Here is a 13,774-nt window from a genome sequence, read left to right as displayed (position 1 = left end):
ACTAAATTATATTCATATATTATATAAAATATACTTATATATATATATATAACTTATTTATTCACCTGTGGATGGACATTTTATATTCTGAAATCAACTCTGCTTATATTAATCTAGCCACCCCCATTTTCTTATGACTAATGTTTCCATACTATTTTTTTCATTCTTTTACTATTAACCCATTTGTGTCTTTATATTAAAGTGTGCTTCTCATAATGATTACATAAGTGGTTAGAGTTTTTACCCAATCCTTCAATCTCTCACTTTTACTTGGAGTACTTAAACAATGAATATTTATTGTAACTATAATGTGATTGATTTAAATCTAGTATTTTGCTATTTGCTTTCATATGTCATCTTTTCATTGTTGTTACTTTTTACCCTCTATCTCTGCTTTAAAAAATAATAATTAATGCTATTTTACTATTTTTTTCCACTTTGGCTGATTAGCTATAATCCTTGACTTTATTTTTAGTGTTTACTCTAAAGTTTATAATATGCATTATTAACTTACTACAATTTAGCATCAAGTACTACTATACCAATTCATGTAAGAACTATACAATGGTGTACTCTCGCTTTCCACCTCCAACCTTTCCACATAATGTCTCTCTGTCATTACTTATGAGTCCCATCAGCCATTACCAGGGAAACAGCTCAAATCTAACGCAATATCTTACTTTGCTTATATTTGCATATATTTTCACACAAGCTTTTACTTATAAACAGAGATGTGCTCTGTGAAATGTTTAGAGAGGATCCATGAAAGATGTCCCTATCTAATGGGATTTTTGGAGAATGAAGTAAAATAATGAAGAGCAGTGATATGAGTATATCTGTTGTTTGGCATCATTATTCTATTGAAGGTGGCAAGATGTAAGACAGGGAGATCAGTAAATGTTGCTGGAGTGATCCAGGAATTTATGGCTTCTTGCATTACTGGAGTGGCAATGGAACCAAAGTGAGAACTGGAAGGATTCCTAAGATCCTTAGGAGGTAATCATTGAAACCTGTTGTTTATTGGGGCACTTGATATTTGTTAGTCATGTACTAAATGCTTTATATAAATTATATCATTTAATCATGACAACCCTGTAAAGTACTTAGAACTATTAGCCATATTTTATAGATGAGGCACAGGGAACTTTATTTTTTTAATTTTTTATTCATATATATTTTTATTTCAGACAGGAAGGGAGAGGGAGAGAGAGATAGAGACATTAATGATGAGAGAGAATTACTGATCGGCTGCCTCCTGCACACCCTCTATGGGATTGAGCCTGCAACTGGGGCATGTGTCCTGACCGGAATGGAACCGTGACCTCCTAGTTCATAGGTCAACAATCAACCATCTGAGCTACACCAGCCCAGTGAGGCACAGGGAACTTTAAATATCCAATCTTTAAATCCCAGGTTAGCTGAAACCGGTTTGGCTCAGTGGATGGAGCATCGGCCTGCGGACTGAAGGGTCCCACTCTGTAAAAAATCAATAAAATATTAAAAAAAAAATAGAGAAGCAGAGAAGGGAGCGAAACCCATTGAGGTGGGCTTCGCTCCCGCTCAGCCGCCCGGCTTGTTTCCCTCCCGCCTCCCACCTCCACCGCCTTGGCTCTGTTCCTGTCTCCGCCGCCTCTACTTTGCTCCCTTCTGCAGCACTTCGCTTCCACGTTGTCTTCAGTCTTCCCTCCCAGCCAGTATATGCAAATTAACTGCCATCTTGGTTGGGTTAATTTGCATATAGTCGCTGGGACAGAGCAGGGTAACGATTAAAAAACCAGCTCTGAGACTCCGCGGAGTTCTGGAAGGTGGAACCCTGCGAGTTCCCACAGCCTCCCAGGCTCTTGTTTACACACTTCCTCTTAAATCTGTGAGTTTGATTGTTGATCCCGGTGCATGTGATTGCCCAATTGGGGTCGCTAGCGGAGCTTGTAGGGGAAGATTGTTTTTGGGGAGCCTGGAAAACAGAGCTGAGAGTGGCGACTGGTGAAACAGATCTGGGCGGAGCTGGTTCAGGTACAATAGAGAACTCCTGGTCAGAGAGGACTTAAAGCCTTGGAGGTCAATCCAGACACACTGCCACCCAGAGGCAGAGCCACGAACTGACTCTTCTGTACATACAAATACAGCAGTAAGGGGAACCAATACGGCCTGCCTTAAAATCAGGACTGTGGCTTACAACACGGAGGAACAGTGTATCAGAGGGAAATTCAACATTCTCCTGAATTCCGGGCGTGCCAAAAAGAAGAGTAGAAGATCTGAAGCACCTGCATTACTGCACATTTTTATTTTTATTTTTTTTAATTACTTTTTCACCTTTTAACTAAGAAAACATTGTTTTTCTTTTTTTTTTCCCATCACCTGATTTTACCCTTTCAACTACTACATTTTTATTTTTAACTAGTATTATTACCGCTACCATTTTACCATTTTTTAAAGTGTCATTTTCTTTTCTTTTATTTTTTTTATTTTTTTATTTTGGGACTAATGTCCTCCATTCTATTTTCATCGTTCCTTTAGCAACATTTTTCTCTACCTCAATTTGCCTCTGTGCTAAACCCTCTTCCCCACTTTTTCCCTTTTGTTGTCCTGTTTCTCTTACCCTACTCCAGGTTTAGATCTTCCCTATTCTTTTTACCCCCTGTCAAAATTTCACCCTACTTATATACCCTATGTCCAATCCCCTGCTCTAAATCCTTATACACCTTTCCCTTATCTTCCTTCACTATCCAAATTTTTTTCTTCTTCTTCTTCTTTTCTCTCTCTATTGTTTATTGTTGTTTGCTCGATTGACGAGTATATTGGGGGTTTTTTTAGGATCGTTTGTGAGGTTAGTCTGCTTATTCTTTTTATTTTTCTCCCCCCGCCCCCCGGTTATTTCTGTGCTTCTGTTTTCCCTTGCGTCGCTTGATATTATTGGTTGTTTGTAGTTTGTATTCATCTCCAGGAATCTGCTGCTGTAAATTGTTGGTATTAGTGGCGGTTCTATAGGAGTTTTCCCCTCATATAAATAGTCTCTTCCCCTCTTATACTTCACTCTCTTTTCTCTCTTACTTTTTTTTTTCTTTTTCCTCTTCTTTTTTCCCCTCCCTTTTTCCAATTTTATTTTTGCACTCCTTTTTTTTTCTTTTTTCTTTCTTTCTTTTTTCTCTTCTACCTTTTTCTCTTCTTTCTTCCTTATCTCCTAACTCTCTTAGCTCGGGTGGCCACCTTTATTTGGGGTTATTGATATCGTAAATACATTCGTGTTCAGTGCCTGGTACGTTGTGCCTTGTTGTGTTGTATTTTGTGCCTTTAAATCAACGCAGCAGATTCAAGCAACAGCGGCCTCCTGATCTCCACACGCTCTGTCTGGGGAACAGTTACTGTGTGTGAAGCCTCCCTCCACCAGCCAGAAGAGCCACCACAGCTGTGAACAGCACCCACCAGAGGCCCTGCTATCAACGGAGGAGCCACTGCTACCACAACCGCCCAAGGAGCAACCACAGCCCGAGGAGCCACTGCCACCCAGGGAGCAGCCACTGAACGACTCAACAACTAGATATGTCAGTGAGATCAAACATGGGTAGACAAAGAAACCCCCAAAGGAAAGAGAAGGAGGACTCGCCAGAAAAGCAGCTAAGTGAGACAGAGGCATGCAACATGACGGAAAAAGAATTCAGAATAAGGGTCTTAGAGTACATGCACCGGTCGGAGGAAAAAATCAATACCATATGCAAGAAGCTAGAAGAAACAGATGAAAAAATCAACAACTTAAGTAAGGCCCAAGAAGAAATGAAGAGTGATATAGCTGCCATAAAAAACTCCATTGAAAGTATCAACAGTAGACTAGGAGAAGCGGAGGACCGAATTAGTGAATTAGAAGACAAGGAAGCAAAACACACCCAAACTATACTGCAAATGGAGAAAAAAATTAAAAGACAGGAGGAGAGCCTAAGGGAGCTTTGGGACAACATGAAACGAAACAACATACGAATAATAGGGGTGCCAGAACAACAGAAAGATGAACATGGATTAGAAAACCTATTCGAAGAAATAATATCAGAAAACTTCCCTGAGGTGGGGAAGAAAAAAGTCACACAAGCCCAGAGAGTCCCAAACAAGGTGAATCCGAAAAGACCCACACCAAGACACATCATAATTACCATGGCAAATGTTCAGGACAAAGAGAGAATCTTACAGGCTGCAAGAGAGAGACGGAAAGTTACATACAAGGGATCTCCCATTAGATTATCAAATGATTTCTCAACAGAAACACATCAGGCCAGAAAAGAATGGACAGAAATTTACAAAGTGATGCAAAGCAAAGGACTGAATCCAAGAATACTCTATCCAGCAAGGCTATCATTCAAAATTGAAGGGGAAATAAGAAGCTTCACAGACAAAAAAAGGCTAAGGGAGTTTATCACCACCAAGCCTGCAATGCAAGAAATGCTAAAGGGACTGGTGTAAAAAGAAGGAATAAAAAGCTCAGAAAGAAAACAGCCACACACAAAAAGAAATGGCTATAAACAAGTACCTTTCAATAATAACTTTAAACGTAAACGGACTAAATGCTCCAACCAAAAGACATCGAGTGGCTGAATGGATAAAAAAACATGACCCATACATCTGCTGTCTACAAGAGACCCACCTCATTAGAAGGGACTCACACAGACTGAAAGTGAAGGGATGGAAAAATATCTTTCACGCAAATGGAAAGGAAAAGAAAGCTGGGGTAGCAATACTTATATCGGACAAAATACATCTCAAAGTGAAGGCCATAACCAGAGATAAGGAAGGCCACTTCATAATACTAAAGGGATCAATACAACAAGAAGATATAACCCTGGTAAACATATATGCACCCAATGCAGGAGCACCCAAATTCATAAAAAAACTCCTGGAAGATATCAAAGGAGAGATCGACAACAATACAATCATAGTAGGGGACTTTAATACACCACTGACATCACTGGATAAGTCCTCTAGACAAACAATCAGCAGAGAAACAGCAATCCTAAATGACTCACTAGATCAGATGGACTTAATAGACATCTTCAGAACACTTCACCCCAAAGCCGCGGAATATACATTCTACTCAAGTGCTCATGGGACAGATTCAAAAATAGACCACATATTGGGTCACAAGCAAAGTCTCCCCAAATTCAAGAAGATTGAAATCATAAAAAGCATCTTCTCAGACCATGATGGCATAATATTAGAAATAAACTACAATAAAAACAACCCAAAATACTCAAACACTTGGAAGCTGAATAGCATGTTATTAAATATTGATTGGGTTACCAATGAGATCAAAGAAGAAATTAAAAACATCCTGGACATTAATGACAATGAAAACACAACAATCCAAAACCTATGGGACACAATGAAAGCAGTCCTGAGAGGGAAGTTTATAGCTCTACAGGCCTATCTCAAAAAACAAGAAAAAATGGTAGTAAATCATCTAACTCTTCAACTCAAAGAATTAGAAAGAGAGCAACAAGAAAACCCCAGAGTGAGCAGAAGGAAGGAGATAATAAAGATTAGAGCAGAAATAAATGACATAGAGACCAAAAAAACAATACAGAAAATCAATGAAACCAAGAGCTGGTTCTTTGAAAGGATAAACAAGATTGACAAACCTCTAGCCAGGCTCACCAAGAAGCAAAGAGAGAGGACCCAAATAAACCAAATCAGAAACGATAGAGGCGAAATAACAACAGACCCCACAGAAATACAAATGATTGTTAAAAAATACTATGGACAGCTCTACTCCAACAAACTAGACAACCTGGAGGAAATGGACAAATTCCTAGAAAAATACAACATTCCAGCACTCAATCAGGAAGAATCTAAAAATCTCAATAGGCCAATAACTATGGAAGAAATTGAAGCAGTCATCAAAAAGCTTCCAGCAAACAAAAGCCCAGGACCAGATGGCTTCTCAGGGGAGTTTTACCAAACATTCAAGGAAGAACTAAAACCTATCCTCCTCAGACTACTACAAAAAATTCAGGAGGAAGGAACACTTCCAAGCTCATTCTATGAAGCCAGCATCACCCTAATACCAAAACCAGGTAAAGACAACACAATGAAAGAGAATTACAGGCCAATATCCCTCATGAACATAGATGCCAAAATCCTCAACAAAATCTTAGCAAATCGGATCCAGCAGTACATCAGAAAGATCATACACCATGACCAAGTAGGATTTATTCCAGGGATGCAAGGATGGTACAATATCCGCAAATCAATAAACGTGATACATCACATAAACAAATTGAAAGAAAAAAACCACATGGTCATATCAATTGATGCAGAAAAAGCATTTGACAAAATCCAACACCCATTTTTGATAAAAACTCTCAGCAAGGTGGGAGTAGAAGGATCATACCTCAACATAATAAAAGCCATATATGACAGGCCCACAGCCAACATCATACTCAATGGACAAAAACTAACACCATTTCCCCTAAGAACAGGAACAAGACAGGGATGCCCACTCTCACCACTCCTGTTCAACATAGTACTGGAAGTATTAGCCATTGCAATTAGGCAAGAAGAAGAAATAAAAGGCATCCAAATTGGAAAAGAGGAAGTAAAACTGTCCTTATTTGCAGACGACATGATATTATACATACAAAACCCTAGAGACTCCATCAAAAAGCTACTAGACTTAATACATGAATTTGGCAATGTAGCAGGATACAAAATTAACCCCAAGAAATCTGAGGCATTTCTATACACCAATAGTGAACTTTCAGAAAGAGAGATTATAAAAACAATCCCATTTACCATCGCACCAAAAAAATTAAGCTACCTAGGAATAAACTTAACTAAAGAGGTAAAAGACCTCTACTCAGAAAACTACAGGACGTTGAAAAAAGAGATAGAGGAAGACATAAACAGATGGAAGAACATACCGTGTTCATGGATTGGTAGAATCAACATCATTAAAATGTCCATACTACCCAAAGCAATCTATAAATTCAACGCACTTCCCATTAAAATACCAATGGCATACTTCACAGATCTAGAACGAACTCTCCAAAAATTCATCTGGAATAAAAAAAGACCCCGAATAGCTGCAGCAATCCTGAGAAAGAAGAAAATAGGTGGGATCTCAATACCAGATATCAAGATGTATTACAAAGCCACTGTTCTCAAAACTGCCTGGTACTGGCACAAGAACAGGCATATAGATCAATGGAATAGAATAGAGAACCCAGAAATTGGCCCAAACCAATATGCTCAATTAATATTTGACAAAGGAGGAAAGAACATTCAATGGAGCCAAGATAGTCTCTTCAATAAGTGGTGTTGGGAAAATTGGACAGATATATGCAAGAAAATGAAACTAGACCACCAACTTACACCATACACAAAAATAAACTCAAAATGGATAAAGGACTTAAATGTACGACAGGAAACCATAAAAATTCTAGAAGAATTCAAAGGCAACAAAATCTCAGACATATGCCAAAGCAATTTCTTCACTGATACAGCTCCTAGGGCAGTTGAAACTAAAGAGAAAATGAACAAATGGGACTACATCAAAATAAAAAGCTTCTGCACAGCAAAAGAAACCATCAACAAAACAACGAGAAAACCCACTGCGTGGGAAAACATATTTGCCAATGTCATATCTGATAAGGGCCTAATCTCCAAAATTTATAGGGAACTCATACAACTTAACAAAAGGAAGATAAACAATCCAATCAAAAAATGGGCAAAGGACCTAAATAGACACCTTTCAAAAGAGGACATTCAGAAAGCCAAGAGACATATGAAAACATGCTCAAAGTCACTAATCATCCGAGAGATGCAAATCAAAACAACAATGAGGTACCATCTCACACCTGTCAGACTGGCTATCATCAACAAATCAACAAACGACAAGTGCTGGAGAGGATGTGGAGAAAAAGGAACACTCGTGCACTGCTGGTGGGAATGCAGACTGGTGCAGCCACTATGGAAGACAGTATGGAGTTTCCTCAAAAAACAAAACATGGAACTCCCATTTGACCCTGTGATCCCACTTCTAGGAATATATCCCAAGAAACCAGAAACACCAATCAGAAAGGATATGTGCACCCATATGTTCATAGCAGCACAATTCACCATAGCTAAGATCTGGAAACAGCCTAAGTGCCCATCAGTAGATGAATGGATTAGAAAACTGTGGTACATCTACACGATGGAATACTATGCTGCTGTAAAAAAGAAGGAACTCTTACCATTTGCAATGGCATGGATGGAACTGGAGAGCATTATGCTAAGTGAAATAAGCCAGTCAATGAAGGAAAAATACCACATGATCTCACACATTCATGGATAATAGAGACCATTATAAACTTTTGAACAATAATAGATACAGAGGCAGAGCTGCCTCAAACAGATTGTCAAACTGCAGCGGGAAGGCCGGGGAGGGTTGGGGGGCAGGAGGGAAGGGGGTAAGAGATCAACCGAAGGACTTGTATGCATGCATATAAGCATAACCAATGGGACATAAGACACTGGGGGTAGGGGAGGCCAGGGGATTGTCAAGGGCTGGGAAAAAAAGGACACATATGTAATACCCTTTGTAATACTTTAAGCAATAAAAAAATTAAAAGAAAAAAAATAAATCCCAGGTTAAACAATAGGTAAGTAAATGCAATTAATTCAAACTCAGATCTGTTCGAAGCTATACTTCTTACTAACAATGTCAAAATCTTCAGCACCTGTAGCCCTCCAGCCATTTGAAAACCATAAGTCTAACCAACTGTATGAAAAGCTGTTTACAGAGGATTCAGGAGTTCCCCACCCCACCAACAAATCTTTGGCCTCTATCACAACTAACCATTCCTTAATAACTGTGATAACAATATTTCATTCTTTTTAAGACCTCTTCTCTCTTTTAAAGTATTTTCTGGAACCATTTACTAGTACATCAAACTGGTTAGTGGCAACTTTGCATTCATAATTAGCTACAGACTTCCTAAAAACAAGTTTGTATTTTGCTTGTTTTGAATATATTTTTATTGATTTCAGAGAGGAAGGGAGAGGGAGAGAGAGAAATAGAAACATCAATGATGAGAATCATTGATCTGCTGCCTCCTGTATGTCCCCCACTGGGGACCGAATCAGCAAACCTACACTTGCAAATGCCAGGGCCTGGAATCCTCCTGGTTCATCAAACCATGCCCTCCTGGTTCAAAGATCTACCCTCAACCACTGAGCCACACCAGCTGGGCCTAAAAACAAATTTTAAGAACACATCCCTCTTACTTTTGCATCTGTTTGAAGCTAACAAATCAACAACAAATACACTTATATTAGTATCAAAATCCTTAGCAACAAAAAAATTAGTGTCTGAAAAGTGGCCAGTTTTTGTTAGTGCTTCTAATTACCCATTGTGGCTCAATAAGGTCTAAGGATGGAGATGAAAAACTATTTGATTCTGAATGAGAGTGTTGAGGAAAGGTAGGATTTTTTGAGTACATCATTGAAGGAAATAAAAGGGCTTGGTACAAACTGGGATAGAGAGTACGTGATACTGAGGTTGAACTAGTAAATTTTTATGACTGACTTTTGAGATCTAAAAAATCAAAGGGCAAGGTACTGTGGAATTATGGCTTCAGGAGCTCACTTAATGAAAGTGTTTCACATATCCAAGAGTGCTTCAAAAGGGTAGCCTATCCAGCTGCCCTGTACATTTTAAACTTCAAAAAATGTGTCTGCCTGGAGGGTTTATATTTATCTTATGACTCAGCAACAGAAACAGGTGGCTGGGTCTTTTTATCTTCCTATTTTGAATCTTTTTTCCAAATGTGCATATTTGGATTCTATTTCTGATTGTTGTTATATTTCTGATTATTAAAAAATACAATAAATTTATAGAAAAGGATAAGAAATTATCAGAACAAAGGTAAAAAACAAAATCCCAATCATTGACTTTTTCAATTTACCCTACCTGCTCCAATTTTGTTTTGTCAATGTAAGAAATATTCAAACATGTAGAGAATTTTTGTGAGTTTATTTGAGCCAAACTGACAATTTCAAGGAAGCAAAATCTCAACAGATTTGAGAAAGTGCTCCAGAAAGTGGCAGTTTTGCATCTTATTTTATATATTACAATCAAAAGAGAAGACATAAATGGGTTACATGAAATTCATTGGTGATAGATTAGGGAGGTGGGAGAAGGCAAAGAGGGGAAACCTCTGGGATTGGATAAAAAGTAAAATGATATATGCTTCTTTTACATAGGTGACTACAGGATAGTTAACAGTCAACAATTAACATGATTTGCAGTCTGCTCTGGTGCAATGCCTGTGCTTTGAGGGATGAGGGGTGGGGAAGTAAATTACTTTGTTATTGCAAAGGCAAGTTTTCAGGTATGTTATCCTAGATGCAAAAAGACAACAGACAGGCTTAGTTAAGATGAAGATTGACCTTTGTTAGGGAAAAATACTGTCTTAGAACGTGACTACCTACCATGAGCCACTTTTAGTTTAAAAGTTTTAATATCAGACCATTGTATGTGGTTACTTTAGGTCTCTGAGTTTGTAAGGCCGACATGCAGGACTCTCCTGAACTTGTCAGGTTAGCACATGGCCCCTTTTTGTCCATAGTTTCAAGAATTGAACTGCAAAGGAAATGGTGACTATTACTGACTGGTGGGTGGTAGGGTGGGGGGAAGACTGTTACCTTTCTGTTCCTGTGGCTTAGAAGAGAATGACTAATCCTCTCTGTCAACACAGCCACTAAAAAAGTAACAATGGTTAATATGACTATGGGAAGATGCAGCCCTTCTCTGGTAATCAGAGAAAGATAAATTTTATCCACAGAAAGAAGGGGCCACTTTTGACTTCTGGCTTTAACAATGACAAAAATGAGTGACAGGGCCGAGTGTGGTGGGGGGTGGGAAGTTGATTAGCCATTCCACTTCTGCAGCACAGCTGGTGGGAGAGGAAAATGGGGACCAGAGTTGGAGGATGACATAATACTCACGTGACCAAGAGCTGACGTGAAGTTCCTATATTCTCAGGTTTCTTTCTCCTCTGGGTACCAGCTCCTTACTGCCCTGCAGGCATTGGTGCTTGTGGCCTAGAGAAGGAGGACATGAATTCCTTAAATCCCAGCAGGTTGGTGTGAGGGAACTGTTGGTCCCCCTGGGGTGGTAATGGCTGAATCTAATGGCTTTCCCCAAATCTCTGCAGTCTCATTGGAGATAATTGTATTTTTTGAAAGGGGGTAGGAGGAGAGGCTGAAGTAGGTGGAAGTCTCCTGAAAGACACTCGGAGATTCAATGACAGTTTAGAAATAATCAGCTTCTCTCAGATTGGTAAGCTTTCTCTTTATCCATATCCTTCTCTTTCCAATTCTGTTGAAGGAAACGAGGTGTGGGCTGGTGTGTGGAGAACAGCTGGAATTCTGGGGTGCAGACAGAGAAATTTAGAGATAGATATAAAATAATTCGTCTCATTCAACGCCAGCCTGAGAGGGTGGGGAGGGAGGGAACAGTGGGCCTTGCAAGGACTAGGCCCAAGGGTTAGGGGGTTGGGAGTGGAGACAGAGATCCAGGAGGAAGGGATAGGGACAGGAGGGGAGCCAGGAGGTAGGAAATGTTGGGCAACGATGGTTATGAGGGTCCTGGATTCCAAATAATAACGTTCCTCTTACCGTTGGGGCTGGTGAATCCCCCAGAGAACTCTCCCTTCCCCTCCCCCTTCCTTTCTGTCTGCAGGTTCCAGGATCTGGGTTCACAGATATCTCCAGGCAAGAAAAAGAGGAAGAAACTATCCCTATTTCTCACAGGTCAGAGAGAGGGAAATACTACACCTGGGTCTCTGAGGGTGGGTGTTGGGAAGGTAGAGAGCTGTTAAAATTTGCAGGCTCACAGCTCACTCTTGGTCTGCCATTAGCCTTGTCTGCTGGATAAATGGTGGGTTGCTGAGGGAGGGGAAAGTAGAGAAGGGGGGAGGTTTGGGAAGGGGTGGAATCTCAAACTTCTGAGGGCTCGACCTGTTTGGCAGAGGTGGGGAATTAGGTGAGCATCTTGCTTCAAAGAGAAATTGACAAGCAATTTTACTCTACATTTTCTCCCTAGACTTAAGCAGGAAACAACTACATCATGCAAAAACCCTGCAAAGAAAATGAAGGGAAAGCCAAGAGCCCCATGCCAAAGAGAGAAGAATGCCCCTATGGAGAATGTGAACGCCAGCAAACTGAAGGGAATTTCAGGCAAAGACTGCTTCAGTCTCTCAAGGAATTTAAAGAGGACATAGATTACAAGCATTTTAATAATGAAGAAATGACAAGAGAGGGAGATGAGATGGAAAGGTGTTTGGAAGAGATAAGGGGTCTGAGAAAAGAGTTTAGGGCTCTGCATTCTAACCATCGGCATTCCTGAGACCGTCCTTATCACATTTGATGCATTTTCCCCCTGAATTCAGTTATTTTCTGCTATTAATATAGCTACCGCTGGGTTCTTTTGGTGTGGATTTTCATGCTAAATATTTGCTATCATTTTACTCCAATTCTTCAATATTCCTTTGATTTACATATGACTCTTGTTACCAACATCTCATCTTTTGACCCAATCTCATTCATTTAATAGGATGTTTCATTCATTTGCATGAGAAGATGCTCATTGAATATTGTAAAGTGGAAATAAATACATTGCAAAACATTATATATACACACATATATATGCACACATATAATGACCATTTATATGCACTATAATGCAAAAAGTCTGAATTATTATACACCAAAACATTAATAGTGACTCTCTGTGTGAACTGTACTTCATTTCTTTTTTTCTGTATCTTCTCATTTTCCAAAAAAAATGAATACATATATATGTGTGTATTATTTGTGTCACAAATAGCTAAAATAAACAGACACAGCTAAAGTACTTGTAAATGGCATTTGAAAGGCAGTGAAAGACTTAATAAACTCTTATAACAGAGCTAGGAATATAAACTTTAAATCACCTCTGGATCTTTTAGCCAGAGGAATAAAACTGGCAATTATTACAGACACACTTGCTTAAGACCTGGTCTTTTCATGGGGAAAACATTTGCCTCAGCGGGCAGCTGTGGAGAAGAAAGGAGTTGTGCTTGGTGGGCTCATGTTCCCACCTGTGTAGGACCCCAACCCACCACGGAACATAGTGATTTGAGGGAGGGCCCTGGCATGACTCAACCCCTGATCCAGAACAAGTCCAACAGGCAGGGAGGTGGGAGTTTCCATGCCAGTCCTGTGCTGGTGAGCTCCACCTCTGTCTCCCTTGGGTCCTGCCACGTCTGCTGGGCTCTTTGCTCTCTGCTGGCCCCACTGCCGATGGGGCACTGGAGCTGAGTGCCAAATCCCCACTGGAGTCCCCAGTGGGTTGAACTCCCCACTCTGTTTTCTGAAGCCTCAGTCTCCTTTATAATGACACTTAACACAGGTGGGATTGTCCTAGGAATACTTGTTGTTAGCAAAACAGCCCCTTTTGGTTTTTCAGTGCCACAATCCCTCCTCTCCATAGGAGTCAGACATGATGAGTCCATTTTGGGGGTGGGACTCTGATAAAAGGTTGAGAAAAAGATAGCATGCTGTAGTCGGAGTTTTTGCTCTAAATCTAAGGACTAAGGTTTTGTTTCCCTTTTCTCATGAAATATTCTCTTCCTGAAGGCTCCTGGCAGGCCTGCCTTACTCATTCAGAAGAGTCTTCGGGGCATGTGTAAATTATACAAAGTGATTCAGGAAATAGATCTAAAGAAATAATCTCTCTCTCTCTCTCTCTCTCTCTCCTTTCCCCTGC

At 39.8% G+C, this 13,774-nt stretch overlaps 1 protein-coding gene across 2 annotated transcripts; it reads left to right on the top strand.

Annotated features, from left to right (window-relative positions):
- Positions 1-11,014: 11,014 nt before the first annotated feature.
- On the top strand, positions 11,015-12,996 carry TCEAL7 (transcription elongation factor A (SII)-like 7). Of its 2 annotated transcripts, none has more exons than XM_014532288.1 (3): positions 11,015-11,105; positions 11,708-11,778; positions 12,071-12,996. In XM_014532288.1, the coding sequence occupies exon 3, from the start codon at positions 12,095-12,097 to the stop codon at positions 12,371-12,373; it is 279 nt and encodes a 92-aa protein (XP_014387774.1). In that variant the 5' UTR covers positions 11,015-11,105; positions 11,708-11,778; positions 12,071-12,094; the 3' UTR covers positions 12,374-12,996. The 2 variants fall into 2 exon arrangements, with proteins under 2 accessions (XP_014387774.1, XP_005884953.2); XM_005884891.2 differs by lacking the exon at positions 11,015-11,105 and adding an exon at positions 11,219-11,305.
- Positions 12,997-13,774: the final 778 nt, after the last annotated feature.

The sequence above is a fragment of the Myotis brandtii genome, unplaced genomic scaffold (genome assembly GCF_000412655.1).
Source record: "Myotis brandtii unplaced genomic scaffold, ASM41265v1 scaffold87, whole genome shotgun sequence".
Taxonomy (NCBI): domain Eukaryota; kingdom Metazoa; phylum Chordata; class Mammalia; order Chiroptera; family Vespertilionidae; genus Myotis; species Myotis brandtii.
The sequence above is the reverse complement of the archived record's forward strand: the minus strand, read 5'-3'. Positions and strand labels throughout refer to the sequence as shown.